This window comes from Brachionichthys hirsutus, chromosome 9, assembly GCF_040956055.1.
Source record: "Brachionichthys hirsutus isolate HB-005 chromosome 9, CSIRO-AGI_Bhir_v1, whole genome shotgun sequence".
Classification (NCBI taxonomy): Eukaryota; Metazoa; Chordata; class Actinopteri; order Lophiiformes; family Brachionichthyidae; genus Brachionichthys; species Brachionichthys hirsutus.
In genome coordinates, this window is record NC_090905.1 from 12616004 (window position 1) to 12640212 (window position 24209).

General features: G+C 44.9%; 1 protein-coding gene across 1 annotated transcript; it reads right to left on the bottom strand.

The window, feature by feature from the left end:
* Positions 1-1575: 1575 nt before the first annotated feature.
* Positions 1576-23815, bottom strand: sned1 (sushi, nidogen and EGF-like domains 1). The gene is made up of 32 exons (XM_068743400.1): positions 23597-23815; positions 17122-17409; positions 16268-16408; positions 15977-16139; positions 15778-15903; positions 15418-15531; positions 14659-14772; positions 14049-14162; positions 13310-13357; positions 13115-13222; positions 11720-11812; positions 11478-11618; positions 11071-11190; positions 10626-10742; positions 9499-9642; positions 9044-9217; positions 8820-8933; positions 8622-8735; positions 8413-8526; positions 8188-8304; positions 7755-8042; positions 7476-7659; positions 6488-6600; positions 5833-6111; positions 5447-5579; positions 5287-5369; positions 4797-4895; positions 4398-4514; positions 2631-2718; positions 2415-2494; positions 2299-2322; positions 1576-2163 (listed from the first exon to the last, which is right to left on the bottom strand). The coding sequence occupies exons 1-32, from the start codon at positions 23813-23815 to the stop codon at positions 2132-2134; spliced, it is 4203 nt and encodes a 1400-aa protein (XP_068599501.1). The 3' UTR covers positions 1576-2131.
* Between the last annotated feature and the right edge of the window lie 394 nt (positions 23816-24209).

Sequence of the window (24209 nt, forward strand, 5' to 3'; positions counted from 1 at the left end):
TGTTCCTGGTATTTTGGAAGTTTTCCCAGCCCATAAAATCCACAACGAAAACCACCACACTGATAAATATATGAAAACGTTACCCAAACATGGCTAATTCACCCAGCGCACTCCGTCCACGGGCTTCCCCACCGCTGCTATCTCGGTTTTCACTTGGAGCAGGAGGGGGCGGGGCGGGGCACTCGCTGGAGTGGAGTGCGGCCTTCAAGTGTTGTCGAAAATAATCAATAAACTCTGAACTCAACGAATCATAAAATGATCTTAGATTATATCTCATGAATGAAACCCCAAAGCCAAATATATTTTTAAATCCAGATCCATAATCATTGTCCGTGTGTTCAATTTAACATTTGTTCGTACCTTTAAGCACTTAGGAAGTCACTAATAAATATAGTAATAAGTGTCAAAACTATTCGTTAACATGCTATAAGTAAAGCATAAGCATTTATCATCTTTCGATGTATTGCAAAAAAGGGTCTGAAACTATTTTCAATACTTTTTTCGAAACGAATAAATGTGTGAGCGAAATAAATCCTAATAATCCGAGGTTCCGGAAGGCACCATGAAAACCGCACGTCTGGAGAACAAGTGGGATGATTATCCCAAACAAACTAAACTGCAAACACTGCTAAATAATATTTTTTTTGGGGGGGGGGGGCATAATTTTAACGAGGCCACAGAAACTATTTCGGCCTGAGCTTTGAAACTAAAAATCTAAAACTAATTGAACTGCCTTCTGAATGCCTTTAGTTTATGTTTCACGGGTAAGGCCACCGCTCTTTAATTATAGGCCCGCAGTGAATGGAACTAAATCCTTTTTCATCCAAATACTGCTGTTCAATCTGGTCAAGCAAAGGATGCAAATGAGAGGGTAAGGATAACATGAAATTCTGATAAGCACTTTTTTTGTGTGTGAAAGCATATAGAGTACACAACACGTAACCCTCCATATGACATACAATGTCTGCAGTGAGTACGGTAGATAAAGGCAAACCTATTTTGACTGTCGAGATTGAACACTTTGTCTTATTGTGCTTTTGATGCTCCGAAATAGCATCAATATTCCTTGGAATTCTTATTCGAGCCAGAAACACCATTCTTCCAAAATATGTTTTTGTTTTATTTATGATGGCTGTCAAGATAGTTAATAGTTTATGTGCAAGAAAAGGCACATTATTTCATACTCCCCAAGCCTTTTAATGGCCCCCCTCCAGCAATTTATGGAAGCATAATTATTTGTTCTTATTTGGGGTTAGGTTCCTTTCCTGCAGCTGGTGAAACATTTGTGATTTCGGTGAATTGTGTCCGAAGAGAGAGAAAAATGCTTATCTGGGTCGACTAATGGGTTTACTAGTACTACTTGTGATGATGATGATGATGATGGCAATATTTGTATGTTTCTATATGCTGATATAAAATTACATTGACAAAGAATGTTTGCTGCAGGATCTTGATTAATTTTAGAAGATAAAATCCAGTCTGCAAATATCCCACCACCCATAAACATTTTTGCCAAAAATGGGCAAGAGAAACACAAAACATTTTAACATTTTTATTATTAAAATATTCACCTACAAAATGGCCTATAAACACTATTTACAGAGTAGCGAGCAGGGATGCCTGCCAAGACACAGAGAAATACATTTATACAAAGAAAATACTGTGCCCCATTGTCAGAGGACGAGATGAATTGATGTCGTTTGGAGAATTTTACCCGCATATTTACAAGATCATGGGGTGAGTATAAGAAAGAGATCTGGTCTCAGAGCACTCCACTTTAATTTACCTGAGGTCCAGACCTGCAGCTGAATCACACATAATAACCTCTCCTAATGTGTCAGCATGGAAATGAGGTATATCAGGTCTCTAATGCAGTGTAGTGGACCGCTGACCATCGCTGTGAAATATCTGTCATCAGACTGATCAATGATTTGGGCTGTGTTTCCTCTGGTGAAGAATTGAGACACAAACACAACTCTCAGGAACAAACAAATACGACCTTATCTTCAGATGGTTTGTGTCCAAAATGTTACAGTGAGCTCTGACAGGGTTCTTCAGCACAAACATGACCATAACCAGTTACTTCAAGTACATTATGAACAACAAATGGAAGTTTTTCACACGACAGTGATTACAGTTCTTTTTCGTCAGAATCCGCGTTTTCTGGAAAAAAAAACAAAACAATGATTTTTGGGGGGTGGGGGATGATTCTTGAAATGGTTGTGATCCTCGAGAAAATATAAATTGACTGGATTATATATAAATATTATTTCACTGACTGTGTCAAGGCAAACAAACCTTTATTGCTGTCTGTTTGTTCTTCTGGCTGTTGGGAACGTCAGCACAAGGTGATGAGAACAATGGCATTGGGATATCTCAAAAAAGAAAAACACTATTCACGCTTCTCAACTTACTCTGACTTTTCTTGGGAGGCACCGGTTCACAAATCTCTCGATAACAAACGTCCTGCTGTACTTTATATGTCCTTTTGTACCTGTGAAGTACAAGACACGCTCATGAATGCAAGTGATGAATAACCTCCGTTTGTCTGCAGCTTTGTAATGCAGTTTAAAGACGATGCATGTCATGATGAGTCTTATCATGTAGGGTGATCTACGGTGAAGACTTACAGGTAGTGGCACACTCCATCCTCCCAAACAGGCACACTCTTGGTTTCAGAGTAGAGGCGGGTACAGGGGTGTGGTAGTCGCTGGCACGCTGCAAACAGCGGTCATACAACATGAGAGGCATGAATGCACAAAGCGTTGTGAACAGGGAGGGGTCTGCTGTGAGACGGAGCTGGGCCCTGCTCTCTGCCTGATGGATGACTTTGGGAAAGGAATGTTTAAACAATCTGACGCTGGATGTTTAGGTGAAGAAAAAAAAGACTCAAGAGGAGCCAAGGGTATGTCCAGTGTCTCCTCACGCACAGCTTCATCACCGTCTGCTTATTGGTGGACTCAAGCTGACGGTTCGGTTTGTTTCAATATGTTTATCACTTGGTGTCGCGCTTTTTGCGCTCTCCTCAGATTGGTTGCACTTCAGAGCTTTTAGCTCAGAGGCCGAGTGTAAACAGCATCTTAAACTGTGATGTCTACTAGTGTGTTAAAATATCTGAAGTCCTTGACGGGCTTTGCTCTTAAACATTTATCACTACCCGTTCTGCGTTAAAAACTCTGAGTTTAGAAACCGTAGGTCGAGACTCTCTGTGAGCCTCGCTTGTTTCTGCAGTATGATTCAACGAGTGGGTTGTTTTTCGTACGAAGGCCAATGATCTCAATACTTCCCTCAGTGAATAAACTTCCTGTTCATCAAGAATATTTTAATTACCCTTCTAACTCATTGCTGCGATTGATCATTAATATTGGTAGCATGTAATCCGCTACAATAATAAATGTACACATGGATTCATGTTCGTTAACTCAAGGACATGAAACGCTTCTACTGGCTGTCATCCATCTGGTGGCTTGAGTTATAACAGTTAAGTGTTATCCTCAATGTAAAGGGAGTGCACGTGGAGAGATTATCTTCGTCCTGAGTGATGAAAGGAGCCGTCTTAATTAATAGTACACAAAAACTGTCTGTTATAAATGTGTCCAAAGGACAATAATGTTGAGTTTAACCCAAGGGAACCTGTCAAAGCCAGAGCCCTTTAAAAAAAAGCTCACTATTTAACTAGGCCATACAGGACAGACAGCGTAAACATTAAAGTGAGCGAACAAAGGACGATATTGTCCATTGACAATAAAATGCTGCCTCCCAACCTCAAGCCAGCATTCAAAGGAATCACTGAGTTAAAAAAAAAAAAAAAAGGACCACAGAATCCCTGAAAAAAGGAAGGAAAGCCATGCAGTGGAAATAATGAGGAGCGTTGTTCTGTTGTGCGTTCAGCCCGGAAGCCTTCTGGTTAACCAGGCCATTCATGTGCTGAACGTCAGAGTGGTCAGCTGTCTGCGGAGCATGTTTCGGCCTTCAGGCGACCCGAGGAGTCAGTGCTCTAAGTCAGATTAAATGATGAAACAAGCCTAGATTTAGCCTTAGGTTCCCACCATGAGATGCTACCGTTCTGCTGAGAAGAAGCAGGATCATAAAACCAGCATCGTGACACACTGCTGAGGAGCAGACGTCATTCACCGGAAACACATATAAACCCATTAAAAGAAAAAGAAAAGCATCTACTGTTTGGGTTGAAATTGCATTATATTATCCATCCACTTTTTATATAATCGATCCTGTTCAGAGTGACAGTGGACTTTTATTATTTTCCGTTAGTTGTAAAAATAATAAACTAAATTTTACATTATAGTAATACTGTATATCATTGTGTGTGTGTGCCTAAATAGACTGAAGTCACCCCGTGTGTACGTGCGAGGGTGGAGAGCAGCACATTCACTTACACAGTTCACACCGCCTGCCCTTGAACCCTGCAGCGCAGTCGCAGATGAAAGAGCCGCTTCCATTCACGCACGCACCTCCGTTCTGACAGGACAGACTGCGGCAGTCGGGTGGCGGCTCTGAAAGACGACAGCTGCCATCAACATCCGCAATGAATATCGGGTTCGAGTGTCAGAGCCGCTGCTCCATATGCAGCTGGTACCATGTGTTGGAAGGACTCCACACCAATCGGCCTTCTTAATTTTGGGTCTTCATGGCTATCATGCACTCTGATGTTTCAGTGCACACATAACACAACTGCCAATCTACACACAGGTAGTCTCTTTCAAACAAGATATTAACGTCATGTAACAGACGGGAGAAACAATGGCCCCTGTTGGAACGACCAGCAGAACACCTACCAGGTTTCGTTCTCACACCATCTTCCTGAATCTCCAGCGCCAGGCTGATCTTATTTGTCGTTTCTTCCATCTTCTCCAATTTGATTGGAGGGTCAGGTTCTGTAAGGAAAAACATGCCTGTCCATGAATCCCCATTAAAAAGACTAAATGGCAGACTACAGGATGTCTCCGGCAGATTATGTGTGCATTCGTCAGCCTACAGCAATGAAACATTACATCCCTGGTTGGACAGTTATAAACACAGGCACTGGGACCCGCTCACTTATAACAGGCTTCTTAATTTACTTAAACATGACCCCTTGTGTAGTGAAATTAGATCAAACTTAAGTAAATTAGATAACAATTAAAATGTATTTGTACACCAGAACTGTTTGACACCAATGTGTCTCACTGATGTTTTAAGAGACATGCAGCAGTGTCCCTGTCCTCCTCCTGGATAAATGACTGACGGTACCGTCTCTTCACTCTCGTCCCTCCCGCCTGTACTTACTTGCACGATGCCGAATCGCTTTTCGAGGCATGTGAGTGAACTTGGCTGCTATTCTCCCCCTTCTGTCAACGAGTTCTGTGTATCTGCAACACAGGAAACAATGCTAACTGCTTAGCATCAAAAGCAGGCCTTTAGATAATCACCAGTATTCTATGTGTACCTGGGCAGTTCCTCCGAGTTCCCTATTTCCGTTGTGGCTGCCGTGGCCTTCGGCTGAGATGGAGGAAGTGTGCGTCCTGACTGTCCAATCAGGGCTGGCCGCTCTCTTCTGCCAGATCTTGCCTCCATTGGCACTGAGTCAAAGGAAAATCAAACATGATTTATTTTAAAACATGTGCATGTTACCATATCAAATCTGATGGATTCAGTAAAGTCACATGATAAATACAAACAAAACATGTACGCAGCATCACAATAAGCCACCTAGACCTGCTCAGTGTCCACTTTAGCTTGATAACAGGGGAGGCATTAAAAATTTGGCACCATTTTCTCCCACTGTTAAAAGCAGTGCAGGTGAGATTCAGAAATGTTCTTCTATTCACTCACAGGTGGTGAAGGCGAGGTGTTGAGGTGTGCTGTGAATCTGTTCCTGTCCTGTGTTCTTGACGGATGTCAGAGCCACATTGTAGTGCTGCCCTGGTGTCAGTTCACGCAGGGTATAAGATCCTAGCTTCCCATTGGGCAGGAAGCGACTACGTGTATTCAACCCGCGGGTCACATTGACCACGAAGCCATCTGGGATGTGTCTTGGGTGGCGGCTCCAGGCGATCAGCGCAGAGTTAGTGGTCACACGTGAGAGGGAGAGATTCTGTGGTGGAAGAGGTTCTGAGGAAAAAAACACCATTCAGATCAGACTGAAGCATAATCAATGTTCTATTTGGTTTCTTTAGTTATAGACAAAAGTGATCCTTTTTTTTTTCCTGGATCCTTCTTTTCCAGCTAATAATCAGAACCGCCTGATGAAAAATAATCAATATACATAGAAGAGTCCTGATCCCATGGGCTTAAAGGAAACTACTTAGATTATATATGCAGAAAAAAAGATCAAACTAAAGGGTTCATGTATTCACATGCATAAAAACATTTTATGTGACACAACCTATAATAAAACATAAAATAATCTCATACATTGACGACAGTCAATGTCTTTAAAAAAAAAGTAATCTAATGCTAGCTATTAAGTGAGTACAAATGAATGTACTTGTCCAGAACTGCAGTGGTCCAGCCGAGTGGCTGGTGGAGGGGAACTCATCGGGTCTGATTCCACTTTGGGTCAACACGTCCACTGTGTACATCTGACCAGCGAGCAATGAGCTAAGAAACACAAAGAAGCACATAAAAACTTTGGACTACAGCAAAAACAACAAAAAAATCAGTAATTTTTAAGCTCCTGCTTTGTGTTTCTCTTGCTAGTTTAAAGTGTGTTTACTTGTGTACTTGTTTTCTACCTCTGCTTTTTGACAGTGCGCACCTGAACACCTACATTTTACATCAGGGATGACACCTATCACCCATACTCAGGGGTCTCCAAACGTTTTCCTGTGAGGGCCACATAACTTTACCCTTCTCTGATGGAGGGCCGGGGTCAGTTTGTAGGAAGAGTGTGACGATGGCAGGGGTGCCTAAACATTTACTGTTTTCCAGACAGCCGCCAAATAACCCTTTATTCACAGAAAAAAAGAGCCAGGAGATAAATAGTAACACTATTAATAAAATAAATAATAACTAAATAACTCTTTCCAGGTTTGTCACTGGTCGTATGTGATCATCATTAAAATTGTCCCAAACGAAAGGAAGAATGCTTTTCTTCAGAATATTAATATATTATCCACTATCAATATTATTTTTAGGAAACAAAAGATCAAATTAATGACCCCTCTTAAATGCACCCCATACCATTATTGATCCCCCACCGGCTAATCATGTGGTATGGAAAGGAAAGTAATAATACAAATAAATAAATTAACTTTTTTGGTCTCTGGTATTGTTCAAGGGGGCCGTGCCAAATGTGGAGGCGGGCTGTAGTTTGGGGATCCCTGCCCTTACTAAATAAGAGCAACAGAGATGAAACAGTGCCCTCTATAGTGGTGATATGCTAAATCTACAAAAGCCATTTCAAGTGAAGTGCTACAACAGCACCACTTAGTGGACGCATGGGATCCTGCAGTTTGGTGATTTTTTGAGCTGACCTGAAGGTATGCTCAGTGCTGCTGGTGTTGAGCACAGCAGTGCGGGCATCACTCCCATCTGAAGGCAGCAGAGACACATGCACCCTGCTGACTGCTGCGTGACGAGCTGCCTGGACCATCCACCTCAGCCATGCCTGAGAAGAGGACACGTTGACCACCTGCAGCTGCTCCACCCTCCGAGGCCCTAGTGCGGAAGCACACGCAAATTCACATGAAAACGCATCCACGTGTGCATTCAAACAAATGTGACTGCACAGAAATGTTAAAGAGTGTGCTCACTTGTGCGTATTAGTGCAGTGGCAGGCTGGCTGACATCGTTGCTGTTGGTGTTACGCTTGGTGGAGAAGGTGGAGATGTTGTAAAGCACCCCAGGGATCAGGCCTCGCATGACATGCGTGGACTTGTGCCTGTCCAGCAGATCCGATTTCCGATTGGTCCGGCCCAAAGGACCATAGGTGACGATAAACCCGCTGATCAGGCTGCGAGAGGGCTCCGGCTGATCCCAGCGCAGTTCCAGCTCGTTCTCCTCCACACGCAACACGTGGAGACCCGAGGGAGGCAGCAGGTCTGGGAACAGTGGCAACCTTACATGTCTCATCCACACTATAAATAATTACAGAGTCATCTTTGTAATTCAGATGATGAACATCTGCGTGTCGGGCAGAAATAACGGGGGGAACAGGGTGGACTTCACCTACTGACTCTTACTGACCTTTGTCACAGTCTTTGCCTGTGTGTCCTGCTTTGCAAACGCAGTTATAGTTGCCCTTCCTGTCACTCCTGCAGAGGCCACGGTTTCCACAAGGCTGCAGTACACACGGATTCTCCACTAGGGGGGGGGGCAAAGACAGGCAATTAATATGAATGGTTCCGTCTGAGTAGAGTTGCATGAATTACCTTTTAAAATCAATAAATCTGTGGGCAGGCAGTGACTTACGCATCTGGCATTGGTCCCCGAAGAACCCCTCTTTGCACACGCACAAATAATTCCTCCGGTAACCCCGACACACACCACCGTTTAGGCAAGGGCTGGACTCACACCCGTCCTGCTCTGAACACAAATATTTATGGTAGAATTTGACCGCTGTCCTGTATATTCTCTGTTAGAATATTAAAGTAAGTCAATAGGCCGTGTGGGCCAAGTACCTAGTTCACAATTCTGGCCTTTAAAGTTTTGTAGACAGCGACACATGTAGGAGCCGGGCTGGTTCTCGCACGTTCCACCATGCTGGCAGGGTTCTGACTGGCACTCATTTATGTCTTAAGGTGGTTGAGACACAGGAACTTCATCAGTGCCGTCTGGATTTAGGCACCGACTATTAGAGGACTTTGACCAGGCTCTACCTGTCTGACAGCGCTTTCCACTGAAGCCATCGCGACACTCACACTGGTAGGATCCCACGTGGTTTCGGCAGGTACCGCCGTTGAGACAAGGCCGTGACAAGCATTCATTGATCTCTGTAATGACGGGGAATTCATTATAACTCATTATAAATCAACATCAGCACAAATATTTTTTGTTTTCTGCTTCAGTAACAGAGTGAATGTTAATGTGTTTGGTTACAGACCCTCACAAATGGGGGGCTGGCTCCAGTCCCCCTGGATACCACAGATGCTCTGTGTGGCTCTGGGCACGGACATGAAGCCTGAGTGGCACATATACACAGCCACCGAGCCTGGTGTTGTTGAGGAGAACTGGACCTCAGCATGCTTGACTTTGGGAGGCGGACCACAGCCCATCTCTGAACGCAAACACAGTCGAAACGTCAGCATGGCGGCACCATAACACAAAGCTTGCAAACACTCACCAAGGACACCAGGCTCTCTGTTTCAGTGCTTCTAAAATGACCTCCAGCATGCTATCAGAGTATGTAGACATGAATCATAAAGTCTAATCAGGTCTTACTTTAAATAGCTAACGTAGACGCTCTATATTTGTGATGGTGGGGCTGCCAGTGCAGCAACACTGCTAAGATTATCTTCGGTTGGAAAGCCACTCGGATATTCAGCAACGTCTGCTTACCTGCAGAGGGTGGTGGTGAGCTCCTGCTGATTTCACAGTGCCTGCCGCTAAAGGCCTCAGTGCATTCACATTTGTACTTTCCTATATAGTGAAAGCACGTTCCTCCATTCAGACAAGGGCTGGAGGCACAGGGGTCTGGCTTCCCTGCAAGAAAACATGCAAAGTGAGCATTATCATTGGTAATAACAACTAGAACAACAAAATAATAACAATGTTATTTGCATAGCGTCTTCAAGTGCTGTCAAGGTATTAGATTTTCATTACATGAAGCCCTGACGCGCGCAGGATTAGGCGTGGCCATCTTTAAATGTTGTGTTTACAAGCGAGGGCAAATCCTACTTCCTAAGGCTTTTAACAAAATCCAGCCCAAAGTGACAAAGCAGCATTAAGCAATGCGATGACGCAATACCAATATCAAAAACAAGAAGAACACATAAAATGTTTTTGAATTTGTTTTGGCCCTCAGACCCAATGTGTGGACACTCTTCTACAACTTCTAACACAAAGGCAGCGGCGTCAAAAAGCTAGGACCTTTATTTTAATGTTAGACTGCAGCATTCTGCTTTAACTGTCATTGTTTAAAGATATAAAACTCATGTAAAAGAGAGACATAGCCTAATGATTAGTGCTTAAGTCATGTATCTCTATATTAAGACATATTTCTGATGATCACGAGAATTCTTTTTTTTGCAACCTCATGAAAAAGTCAAATCAAGCTTCAAAATCACTCCTAGATCAGTAAAAATGAAAAATTGTCGTTCAAGTCCTGGTATGCACACGTTCCCCTGAACCATAGGTTGTAGAACTGTCGATACTGAACGCCACCCATCTGTGGAAGGAGGTTGCACAGTCGAACTGGTAAAATCAGCAGGACGTCCTCTCTGCACTGAAAAGCTGATGCTTTGCAAACATTTGCCAGACACACTGTGAAAACGGCAGTTCTGCTGGAGACCCAATTCTGGCTGTGCATTGCTGCACGATCAACCACCAAGAGGCTGACTTAGCTCGAACAGACAACCAAACTTTACTGGAGCTGAGATCCTGCATGGAGGATCGATATTTTCTGTTCATTAAGTTTATCCAAAATCAGACTTATCTAAAAGCTACTGCTCAAGGGCAGCACTCACCCACTTCACAGTGTTTTCCGGTGAACCTGTAAGGACACACACATCTGTAGCTCCCTGCCTCCTCTTTGCAGGAGCCTCCGTTGCGGCAGGGACCAGAAGCACATGTATTGAGTCTAACTAGAAGGAGACAGAGAGAAGGGGATCCATGAAGCAGGAGTCTCGCTTTTAATCACACACACACACACACACACAAATAAATCGGTTCCAGTTGTTTGCAACTCAAGACATAATTCAGGATGATAGCTCACAACTCAGACAACAAGTACAAATTATCATAAGCCTTTCAGCGCTGTAATATTTCAAGCAGCATTACGAGTAATGACATGTTTCCTGGTGCATAGCTAGATTTGAGCATGAGTAAAAAACACATCAGTCTGGGGGGACGTTTTGCCTAAGGGATCAGCTCATGTGAATGTGTTCCAAGAGAGTTTTAAAGTTATGCTACCTTTTTCACAGTGCTTCCCCGAGTAGCCATATTTGCATTCGCAGGTGTACCCTCCGTCCCGCTCGTAGCAGTAGCCCCCATTCAGACACGGAGAGGAGTCGCAGACCGATTGGGGCTGTACTGAAAAACACACACCGATACTTGACTGTGTTCCACCGTACTGGGAAATGGTAAACCTCTTTAATTTCATTCAATCGAGCGGCACCAACATCTGAAAACACGGGTTACTTCAGGTTTCAAATGTCTCTTCACACATCATAAAAAAATAAAAATAAAAAAGGTCATCGTAAAACTACAAATGTGACTGTTCCTTTTAAAACAGTGGCACTCTTTAAGACCCGTGTGTTTGTCGCTATAGAAACCAGCAGCTCATGCAGGGACACAGAGATTGTGCCTGAGGCTCTTACCATATGGGTAGAATTCCTTCATGTCTGCATAATGCTCGGCTGCACTCGTCTGACACGTGCACAGGTAGGCGCCTCCGTACTCCAGGCAGGGGCCTCCATCAGGACACGTCCTGCTGTTGCTGCATGGCATCTCAGTTACTTCTGAGGGGAAGGGAATGCAGTCACACATTTAATTCGCATTCACACAACAGAGCGTGTTTTTGAGGAGATATGCCTGATAGGATTCTACAGGTTGCACCCACCAAACTGACAGTAGAGTCCTGTGTAACCTGAGGGGCATTCGCATGTCCCATTGCTGTCCACGCACACACCCCCGTTCTGGCAAAGGCATTCTTCTGCAGAGACAGGAAGAGAGAGAGTGAGAGAGAAAGAGACTCAGTGTTGGACAGACAGTTTTCAGTCTTGGCTTGTGCGTAAGCTTAGGCTGCAGATACAAATGTTCAGCACATGTACAACATGCCGCCGTCTTTCATCTGCTGCTCTGTAAACTCTATCAGTTCACTCTCTTTTCGCTTTCCCTCATTTCCCCCCCCCAACAAAGGTCGCAGGACCAGAGGGCTACCACTCAGCATGCTGTACATCCGCTCCATACCATTCATATGAATGTTTTTATTTTCCTCTCCTTCCTGATTGCAGCAGTGGATCAAAGGATGCGGCCGCATCGCAGCTAAATGGCTCCCTTTGAAGTCCCGGGAGCTCTGTGGAGGGTTTTATTTTTCCTGATGATATGGAGCATATTTTGTGACCAGAATGAACGGCTCCCCCGAGGGCAATTAATGGATTGTTAATTTGCAACTTTCATTGGCCACCTGTGCGGCCCGGGCCCTTTGATCTGAGAACCTGATTAGGCACTTCTGAATCCCGCCACATTCTCTTCCTCGGAGGATCGTGCTCCTTTTTCCACTGTGCCGTCCATGTGAGCAGGGCAGGAAACTATTTGGGAGATTTAAGAGTTATTTCAGCTCAAGCTATTTGCAATAGCTCAAATACTATGCTATTAAAGAGCGTTCGGTGGGGAAAGAAGAATTCTTGCAACAACTGCTGTCAGACAATGACACTAACCTCCGACCAGAGCTTGAATCAGCTTCAAGCGTCTTGTAATCATTGTAAAAATCTAACACGATGCGATACAGCCATTAAACATAATGGAGAAGGCGGAGGAGGTCATTAGTTGAGGATGATAGCGTTCTGCATATTCTGTGCTAAGCGCCCTGTGGCTATGTAAGCAGCAGCTGTGCTTTAATCTACAACGTGGAGCAATGGCCGACTTCCAGAGGAACTCGTGGCGGTGAGGAAGCATGCATATTTTAACAGCTCTGTCTGAAGAGATGACCTGAATACCAAAGAGTAGCTTGGACTCATAAAGACGCCTTTCTAAGTCTAGACAAAGCGCTTCCTCTTGTTGGTAAACTAATAAAAACGTGCTGTAAAACAATTATACACAACATCAAGCGACTGGTTCCTGTAGTAAACTGCGGGTGAGGGCCATGTCAGTTTTGATAATTACAATAATCCATCATTATGGCCAGGGCAGACTTCCAAATTCCTGTGGGGTAGCGCAGCTCCTCTTTAACAGCACCAGTCTGCCCCCTCTACCTGCCTGCTTCCTGCAGCCGGCCGGCCCGGGTGTACAGTACCTTCACACTGGTCACCATAGAAGCCTGGCGCACACGTGCAGTTGGAGATTCCTGGGCTGCTGTATTCACAGATCCGGCTCTTCCTACAGTCTCCCTCTTCGCACAAAGCTGCACGTAGAAAAGCACGACAAAGTTGTGACAAAGTACCTGCGGAAACATTCGTAAGCGCTTGAGCCGTGGCTGACTTGCTTTTACCCGTTTGGTTTTCTGCCCCAGTTGGATTGACCTGAAGCGCCACCAGCTCTGAGAGGAAAACAGGAGCGTGCTTTAAAAGGGCTTCATACGAATAGCATCAAAACATACGTATTCCCTCACTGAACTCCGGCAGAATTATGCAATGGCAATATGTTTTAAAGCGGTTTTAAATCAAAGACAGATCTATGCAAGCAAATCCAGTGAAAATAAAATCCAGTTTGAGTACTATTGTGTACTATTTCTGCTTTTGTTGTCAGAAAACCAACAAAGGTTTTTGATGACAGGTAGATCAATCCTTCAACAGCCAAGATCAGTGAGTTCCCACTAAAATAATTTCTGTTCATGCTTGAGTATTTGCCAATTGATCAGATTTATTTTGTAATTCTCTCAGAATGACCCTCAAACCAAACTTGTGGAGGTGGCAAAACAGCAAAACCGACACATACCTCATTGGATTTATTATGTTTGCTGCTAGGCTGATGGACAAACAGAAACTTTTGCTCACTGCAGTAGCAACTACGCCAGAAAAATGCTTCAAACCATCCTGTCAGATTCTGTAACCGGATCAGGAATTTTAGCTCATAATTTGCTTTCATAGCTGTTGAGAAAACACACGTTTGGCTCGCAATCAGGATTCTAGTTGGAAAAAATGCTATATAATTAAAAAGAGCTTATTAGGTCAACATCTTCTATGAAGATACATTTTAAAACATGCTCTTCTCGTCCACGTTCAAGTCACCTGTCTCACAGTGCGTTCCTGTGAAGGCGGCAGGACAAACGCAGGTGAAGTTGGCCGCCTGATCGATGCACTCGCCTCCGTTCAGACAAGGCTGAGACTCACATTCATTTATGTCTAGAAGGTGCACAAAAAAACAGGGGTTAATTTGCCATTTATTAAGTTCCCAACTATTATTTTTCAGTCTTCAAATAAAAAAACCTACTCAGGAACATAGAGCCAGATTAAGGGCGCTGAACTTCCCTTCTCAACGTGTCGAGTTTCAGTAACCAGGTGTCTGGTATTAGGAGTAATCCCATCTCATGTAGATACAAGGATTCATGAACTGTGCAAGATCTGATAATTCAAATCCCCATTGGGTTCAAATATCAACAATGATCCATCACAGGAAGAGCAACATCGGTCCCTTCTGAAAAGCAACCTGACTTCAGCTAACGTCTTCACAGAGGTTCGTTGCAACACAAGTTGTTTGCAAACGAATGAAACCTCAACCTGGACCCATTTCTCCGAACAGTATGGGAAGCGCTTTCGAACAGAAACATCTTCCAGGCGGAGTTTGATGTAGAAAGCAGCAGAAAGGCTTTCCTCTCCAGTGTGAAAAAGCCCGGCTCACCTGTCTCACACAGGATGCCAGTGTAACCCGGTTCACACACACAGGTGAAGCTGCCAGCGCCTTGTACACATGACGCGTTGTTGAGGCACGGCTTGTCTTTGCACTCGTCAATGTCTGCAACACACACACACACACACACACACACACACGCGGCGTTAGAGAGACTCAAGGAATATTTACTCAGCTGATTAATATATCCGCCACACTGCTCCCCTCACTCTGCAAGTATGTGCTGCTGGCTGTGAAAGGTATTAGAAGCGGTTTGATCCGTCTCCACAGGTTGGACTGTGGGAACAGGCACAGGAGCTCCCAGCAGTCCGGACCACGATACTCTCAAATACGTTTTTGTGCTTAATGAGGCAGAAAACGACTTCAAATGAAGTTTTTTCTGGTCTTCAGCCTCTTTTAATGGGCAGTGAGTCATTTATTGTTACTGTGTAAAATGAAAGGTTCGTGGACTTCATCAAGCCAGGTGTCATTTTAAATTGACATTTTAAAGCACATTTCCACTCGACAGAATTGTATAGAAACACAAATGCTGGAAATACAAATAGTCAAAATAAGGAAATCAGTTTGGTGCGTTTTCCACGAGGAAATGTTTAAGAATGCGTTACATAACAGAAAAGAAGTCTCAGATATGTAGCGCTTTATTTTTATAATACTGTGGATACCAGCAGAAACAACAGAACCGGGGCAGGTAATAAAAACGTAAGCGTATCCATGTTATATCACGGCGTTCAGGAAAAGCGTTCTTTGTACCTGTTTCACACTGACTCCCAGTGTATCCAGGAGGACACCGACAGATGAAACCATTAATCTGGTTTTCACATGTCCCTCCATTCTGGCAGGGATCTGAGGCACATTCATCCACATCTGCAGAGACACGGAGACAGGAGGTAATGCGAATCCTTGAATCAGAGGAACGCCTCTGGCTGAGGTCAGTCGGTAAGGCAATGCTTAAGGAGAATGAAGACGATAAAGTATTAAGGAAGTCCCCTTAAAGCCTCCTTTCATAAGTTTTTTTTTTCTGGCTGAAGTCAGATAGACGAGCCTTCATTCAGAGTGCTGCGTGTGTGGCAAGAACAAAGAGAGCAGGAAGTGGAATCGATCATAACGCACCGATTTGGCATCGCTGGCCGGTGAAGCCTGCCAAGCAGGAGCAGGTGAAGGAGGGGTTGCCTGTAATACAGTCGTCGATGCACTGGCCCCCGTTCAGACACGGTCGCAGGTGTGGGCACACGGATGCTGCAGGGGAGGGGTCAACGTAAGAGCAACCTCAGGAGCAAAACGATGGAGAACAGGAATAGAGCATTCTCACCTGAGTTATTGCAGCCCCCCACCTCCACGTGTGCGTCGTCTATACGGAACACCCATCTGCCCGGGTAGCCGACGTTGGTGGTCCCCTCGACGTTCACCACATCGGACGTGCGAGAGCCGGGGATGTTGAAGTAGCGTTTGCCATCGCCAGCATTGAAACCTGCCTGGGAAGAGCGTAACAAGGAAGCAGACGTCACAGAAGACGACAGCTGATGACTTCAGTCTGCGTCTTCACGAGAAGCACGTTGTTCACGCATTCACTGATTCTGAGCAAATAGGCGCGTGACCTCACCTGCGCTGCGATCCCTCCCAGCCCAGCCAGGTTTCCTCCACTGCTGGCGTGCATACCTGTGGTCCAAGCGATGTTATTGTATTGGAATATAGTAAAGGAAAGCTCTCCATCTGTAATGAGCACCACTTGGAAAGTATTTACCTGCACAGGAAGGAAGAGGCTTGGTTAAACCATTTCCTGGTTTCCACTAATGTATGACTCATATTGACGACACAGATTCCTAAATGTCAGGCAAGCATGAAACTAGCGGTCTCGTCTGAACCTGCCGCCAAGGAAGAAAGCGTGAAATATTCCAATCGCAACCAGTGACAACCAGATTCTTTCCTCAGAGATAAAGATTATCTAGATCAGTGGTTGCCAGTGGTTCCTCCCCATTACATCACTTCACACAGCTGTTCATCATCTTCATCACTCGTCACGCAGCCTGCAGGATGGTGATTTAAAGACCTGAAGAGATCGTCCGCACCTTTATCTATAAGGCAAAGGGATTCAACTGGCTACTCACAGTTTACCCATTGATGGTTGTTTACAGCCTTCTATTAGCTAACAGTAAATTAATATTTCATTCTAACTTCATCATTATTTTAACAATGTTATGCGTTGCCAAGCATTGCTTGCTCCCACTCCCAGGCTGAGAGAGAGAGAGAGAGAGAGAGCAACAGCGATGTTGCAGGAAAGTGCCACAATCCTAACTCTCTGCTCTCCATCACGTTTAATCAACTGTCTAGTGACCTCACACATTTTCATACACTCGTGTTACAACCGGATGCTGATGCAGTGGCATGAACTTATCAATGTTGAATATCATCTCTAAAACAAAAAGGACCAAAGCTGCGTCAGGTGTGAGTTTGTACCGGTGTGAGGGAGTTGCCTCCGAAGAAAGTGACTTGAAGCCACGTAGAAATGAGGACCCATGTTGCATTGAAATTGGGGAACTCTGAGAAGTGTGTCCTGACGTCGCCTGAGGCCCTCCTCAGGATGGAGGGCTCCTTGCTCTCTCTGTAGAAGACTTTCCCAGCTCGACGGTTGTCCACATCAGCCCAGAACGGTGCCACAACCCTTCTGTCCCCAGCGATTGGAAACGCCACGGGTGTGAACTGAGACACTTCCCTCAGAAAAGACACCAGGCCATTGTTGTTAACCTGGACAGGAGACAGTGGGAGTTGAGCCAGGTTAATCCCACGGAGGGGGCGTGCTTGGTCTAACATGCCAGATGAAGCCACAGGATGAGGTGGGGGCTTGAGTCAAAGTGCTAAGGAGAGGAGAAGACAGTGGACAAACAGCGGTAGCTTGACCTCTCGGAGGGAATGGCAGCACGGGGCGTTGGATTCTCCCGTAACGGATGTTTGCACTTCTCATGCTGCAGCAAACAGATGCTACATTTATTCCCTGAAATGACAGCAGCTGAGAAAACCAGGTTTCAGCTGCTCACGCACCTGCAAAGCCGTCATACCAGGAAGGACGCTCACGGTCGTAAAATCCACAGCGGCGTGCAAAGAGCCTGCTGCAGCCCTGGTGCCAAACGCGGCAGCGTGAAGAAACAGCAATCAACCAAAATCTAGAAATCTAGAACTGGTGCATTGCTGGTGATGAAGAATAAACTATTGAAGAGGATTTTAAAAGTAGTAATGCATGCAGTAAGTCCTTAACCGACCAATCAGTATTCATTAGCAGATTGCCAGGGCCCAGTGGAACTATCTGGCACACGAGCTGCTGAATGATGCATGATGTTCCACAGAGGGGGTGAATCTGACTAATGTTTCAAACCTAGGAGCTCAAGTAAAATAGAACAGGCCATGCAATGCTTCACAATTCTCTGTAGATTTCTTGTGACGCTTTAGGACCAACAGTAAACATTGTAAGTTGAAGGAACCAGATCCAAAACGATCCTGTTTTTCACAATAGGATTCCTGCCATTGTGGAATTATTGATTCATGGTGTAGAGGCAGGGATGCTTCAGGAAAAAATGAGGTTATTTAGGTGGTAAATTAATTAAAATTCTAGTATTTCTATTAAAGATGCGAAAACAGTGTTTAGCAGGGTTTTAAATGATCTGTTCAGTTCTGATGATTCATTAGATAGGCAGCCACTACACAAAGAGAACATCCCAAGAGGTGATCCACCAAACATGAGTTGAGAGGAAAGGTCTCCATCACGGAATGCCCATGAAAGGCATCCATTCATCCATACATCATTTCTGCATAACATCAACAAGCAGAGCCTCGTCGCACCACGGCACCGACCCCGTTTCCTCTAATCGCTGGCATGAACTTTGCCTCTCAGCATTCAAGCTGAGTGGCAAGTGACAGTGACAAAGCAACGTCAAATGGCTCCGCTTTACTCCCCTGCATGTATGAAAACCAGAATTTGAAGGATTTTTCTGCAAAAACAGCAAAGGAAGTTTTGTTTGGCACGGCACAGGGGCCGAGTTAATTGCCCGACCACAGCCTTCCCCGCTGCATCAGCGTGATGTGGTGAGAACGTGGCTGATGTGGGGGGGGGGGGGGGGGGGCGAAGGTCAGCCAGAGAACCATCTGATGCTGGGAGAAAAACAAGACAAGAGGGCACAGGGTTGGATGAATGGAGGGATGCACATGAATTACAAATCTCCTGCACCCACAAAGAGAGACCTGCGGTAACGGCGGTCTGGAAGCTCATACTCTAATACGCAAATACGTTTAATTACCTAATCCAATTGCTTGTGGCATCTGGGACTGCTTAAACAAGTGCATTTGTTAAGCGTTAGGACGACCTCAGAGGAATTCACGCAGAACTTTCTCTGTGCTCCATATCTTGTGCTTTTCTTCATCTCGTGGAATTCAGCAGGGTGAGAACCAGTCGGGCGATCCAGCGGAGGCTGGTCATGTATCACACTTACGGGAGAGAGCGAGTGGGTTCAGAGCTCGCCTTGTGTTAAATGCTGTAACATGACCAAGGTCAGATTCACTGGGGGGGAGGAGGTGCGATCAGTCAACCTTGTTAGAAGCTTCCCCGTACTTCTTTCTGTCAGCGGGTGGTGCCACTCCACTCTGTAAAGCCCTTCTTTCTTTCTTTCTTTTTTGGGGGGGGGGGGGTGCGATTCTTTGCTGGATATATCCAGGATTTTGCTCGGGTGTTCTTTAGAGCCGAGCAAATTTATGGACTAAAATAAACTTTCATCTGGGCTAAGTCATGCCAAAACAAACCACAGAATGAAAAAGGTGCCTGTGGATCAACTCGGGGAAAACATTTGTTTTCCTTGTCAGGACTGGAGCTTTCACAGCTACGAGCTTGTCCAATGGCACGACGGAGTTGAAGGAAGTGACCACAGCGCCGAGTGGAAAGGCTCTCGTTCAGCTTCGATGATGCAAGTGATTAAAGTGAAGTGTAGAAACTGAACAACCATTTCAACTTCAAGTTCCATGGCTTGAATGCAGAGGAACACTTCTACAAGTGAGTTTTTAGATTCAAAAGAAATGATGGTGCTTTTATGGTATAGTTGAAACTGCTAGATACTTTTATTGATGTATAATAGCAAGGTAAACTAAAGCCATGCTTTCAAAATTATTGTAATTTCTTTCCAAATTGAGAAGTTCCATATTTTCTCTGGTCTCTGCCCAAGCGTGAGATGAACAGATGCACCAGACTCATTCTTGGCCTGGCGCTGAGACTTCCTGGAGTCCTGTCGTCACTGTGACCTGAAAATGCAACCAGCATAGTCTGGACCAAGAAATAGACCATGCTGTAAAACCACAACTTGCTGTTTTCACATAAACAAGCTTCCACCGTGTGCTCTCAGCTGAGCTAAGCATCTTCTGGCTGAAAGCGTCGCATTCAACGAACAGTTGCGTGTGAGTGCCATCAATCTCCTAATCCAGCTGTACATAAACATCACATTGAAGCGCGGCATTTACTTTCAAACTTGAAGGCTTTTCAAAGTGCAGACAAATCTTTTCTGTGGTGGATAAACTGTTTTCTAACACCACTGGGTCACGTCTCTCTTCCCACACCTTTAAAAAGATAAATATAAAATAAAAACTCCAGCAGAGAACAAAGAATACAATTTAATGTGCACATCTTTGGGCCATACACGGCGGTGAGTGAAAGTGCGTGAATGAAATCGCACTCGTAGAGCTGGAGAGGAGTGGATGAGCACTTGCAGATGTGCAAGTCCGTAAAGACTGCATTTATGGTATAGCGTGTTCTTGGCACAATGTGGTCAAACGTTTCAAATTGAGACTATTTGTAATTACAGGCAACTATATAAAATATAAATATGTGCAGGAAAAGCTCGATTCTTTCCAGTCTATGAGTTTATGCATCAACAATAAATGTTTTTTTTTAGCACATCTGCTTTTAAACTTGGGTTCCTTCGTGTCTGACCTTGGACATCCTCCTTCGTGTTCTTTACACTGGCTATCCTTAGAGTCGTTAATCCATCAACTGAATGTCACATGCGTCATCCTTAAATAAAAGACAAGGAAATCAGACTTGAGGGGAGACCTGAACACTAGACTACACTTTACTGTACTTACTGTACACAAAATAATTACAGCCTATTCATTAATATTCTAAGGAAGGCGATAAAGAGTTATCGTCTCGAATATATGACGTGAGAAAAATCAGATAATGTACTATCTCCCCAAAAACATAATTCAGAGTACATTAATCTGTATATGTAAGAGTAAACTAACACAACAGCCACATATTGGTACAGTCTGGGGTGGCATATATATATATATTATTGAAGTATTTGCTGTTGACAAATTGGACGACAGAAATTTCAGATATCTGGGAAGAGGCTGTCAGCAGGGTCTATGAGGCTACTGTATGTAAACGCCTGAGGAAAATGAATTGCTAAAAAACATTTACAATAATGGAAATAAAAAAAGACCTGGTATTGTTAATGCAAAACAAAAGTGCAAGGAAATGAAAATGTATGTGTGAAAAAATCATTTATACAGCAGAGACAGGGGTCAGAGGTTTCCAGCCAGCACTCTGATAACTGTCTAAAATACAAAGGGTGACATGACACATGCTTTTTGATGTGGTGAAAAAGCATTACGAGGTGAATCTCAGCGATGTAAATGTAAAGCGGTTTTTCACCAGAGCTCTTTTCTGCAATGTTGAGAAAATGAGATTAGGACGGTAAATTCTGCAAGAATGGAACAAAACATATAGCGTTAATGTTGCCCCCCCCCCCCCCCCCGCGACCATGTACTGAGGCTACAATCCTCCTGCAGTAGCCGTGGGCTCAATTCCCAATTGTGGCCCCCTGCTGGATGCCCCCCCCCCTTCTTCCCCATTTCCTGTCTCTGGAGCTATCCTGTACACTCAGGGGCAAAATGCCACAAAACATTAACTAGTATTTAAGAACAGGAAAGAACAAAGAGAAACAAGCTATGGAAATCAATTCACGAGACGATGTCACCAAATACATCAGATCATGAAATATTCTTCTGTTTATTTGTTTCTACAACTTATTAAGTAGAAATCATGATGGCTCATACACATTATACAAAATAAATTGTAGATAAATATATACTCCGTGTCCAACACTGCTTGGAAGACCTGAAGCGACTTTGCAGAGAATTTGTACTCAATCGGCTTTACCTGGATTAATAAAGGTCAAATGAAATGAAAATGAAAAAAGAGACTTTGCAGATACATCGGCGCTCTGTTAAAGCGTTTGGTCATCTCTCGGATAAAGCAGCCGGAGGAGGTGGTGATGGTGGAGGAGGAGAAGGAGTGATCCCAGTGATGTGTGAAAACCTCCAGCCCCACTCCTGCGGAACGATTCGATGGGACCTTAGAGACCTCTGGGATGAAGTGCCACTCAGCTGTGGAAGTTGGGGGGGTAATGGGATATCAGAGGTGTGACTGTGCATGCTCATCCACATAGAATCAGTAATGACCGTAAAGCAAGACAGCACCAGCTTCCATGTGGCTTTAGCACAGACTGATGGAAAGAAACTCCCCCAAAAACATAGCGCTCTGTGAAATCTTACCTTCAAAGCGACTTTCTGGCGGCAGCGATCGCCGTGCTCCCCAGCAAGTGTTTAATGGATTCAGGTGAGGGATTCGGAATGAGCGTGACTGTAATTTCAAGTGCCGGTCACAATGTGTCACGCATCGCGTGGCTGCAGAGCAGCAGCCCAATGAGATGCAGAGTTACAGGAGATGGCATCACAGCTGATGCGGCACATTTCTGAAAGCGGTGCGCTCAGATGTTTATCCCTCTCACACCATCATTTCAGCCTAAAACCAACAAGCCAGGCAACCGGGAACATTCCTTATCTTGTCTAACGCGACTATTGTGTATCGCCGTAGAAGGAAACAAGTGCTTCACTGGAATTCACTGGAGAAACAATGTGACGACTGTCACACGGGAGCATTTGAGTATAAAACTATTCACAGGCTGCACTTACAAATCTCGTGTCACAGTTGATGCTCGGTGTGTGCAAAATAGTTTTAAAAATGTCTTCATCGGGAGGCTGACCTCACCCCGTTGGCGCAGATGCTTAGTTTAGAAAGGCGATCTTTGACCTTGCCCGTTGTTGCCATGGTTCCTCAGCCTCCCCTGCCCATGCTTTGAACTGAATGGAGGCAGGAGGGGCTCAGAGAAGGCGAGGAGGAGGAGGAGCACGGATGCATAACCGCAACAGGTGGTGTTGATTTAAAGGAGTTCTGCCTTTCCATGCGCTGGAGCTGAACCCAATACATGACAAAGGCAGATCAAAGTGGGTTTCACTGTGGTGTGTGAAAATCCTTGTCAAATCTTTCTGCTTCCTCCCCTGAGCGCTGTTCTTCTCTCTCTCTCTCTCTCTCTCTCCGTGTGCATACCTTCCCCTGTGCTCTCTGAAAACAAACTGCTCACAGATGCTCGGCTGCAACAGTTAGAGCAGAGTGTCATTTCCTTTAACAGCTCATTGTAGCCTTATTAGCGCAACGCTAACCACTGATTCTGCTAACAGTTTCTCCCTCTGTGGACTCCAGCGCTCAAAGAGTGCAGGATGGAAAGTGGGGTGAATGTCACGGAGGATTGTGATTCCACCCATGAGTATGTGTGTGTGTGTGTGTGTGTGTGTGGAGGGGGAAACACTATATTCTACAAATGAGGTTACAGACCAGAGCTTGTGAGTGCACACAAACATACACAAACTCTCAAAGGACACGAGAATGTAGTATTTGGCTGTGTCCCAAATATCAACTCCCTAAGGCTCGCATACAATCCTCAGCATGTCAATTGCAATTGCCAACTGCCACGTGCATGTACACACATACACTGACATATGAAAACATAAACAAACACACACACACACATGCAAAAACACACTCCTGTGTACTCACATAGAGTCCCGTGTGTCTGTCTCCAAAGAAGGGGAACGCAACAGATATCTTGACAAGCCTGGAGCCTCCGTCGTCCTGAGCGATGGTCTGGGAGTCCCCCTTGTCCTTGCCAAAGGGGTAGAATTCCTCCAGGGGCACAGCGGGTTCCACCCCAGGCAGCAGGTTCAGGGAGAACAGGGTGCAGAAGCAGGGCAGCAGGGATCGCAGCACCAACACCATGGCCTCAGCCACCCAGGGATGGAGCTGACAGCAGGCACCGCGCTGGGGAGGGAGGAGCGCACACACCTGAGGCAACAAGAGCAGAGCAGAGCAGGACAGGAGCGCACGTTCCTCCTCTCAGCCACAACCGAGTCTGAATCCTCCCCTCTCTGACTCTGCCTGTTTCTCTCCTCACTTGTCCTTCAGTAGTGAACTGGGCTTCTTGTGTGAGACAGGGGAATACTGTAGATTCCTTGCATTCTGCCTGCAGCAGGGTACTGCATGAGCTACACTCCGTCTCACTGAAATGAAACGAGGAAAGGAATGAACGAGGGGGAGAAGCGTGATTCAGCTGAGATGTTTGTTTTTTTTTTCTTTTAAACAATCCAGCGATTTGGTCCCTGATGGTCAGCTT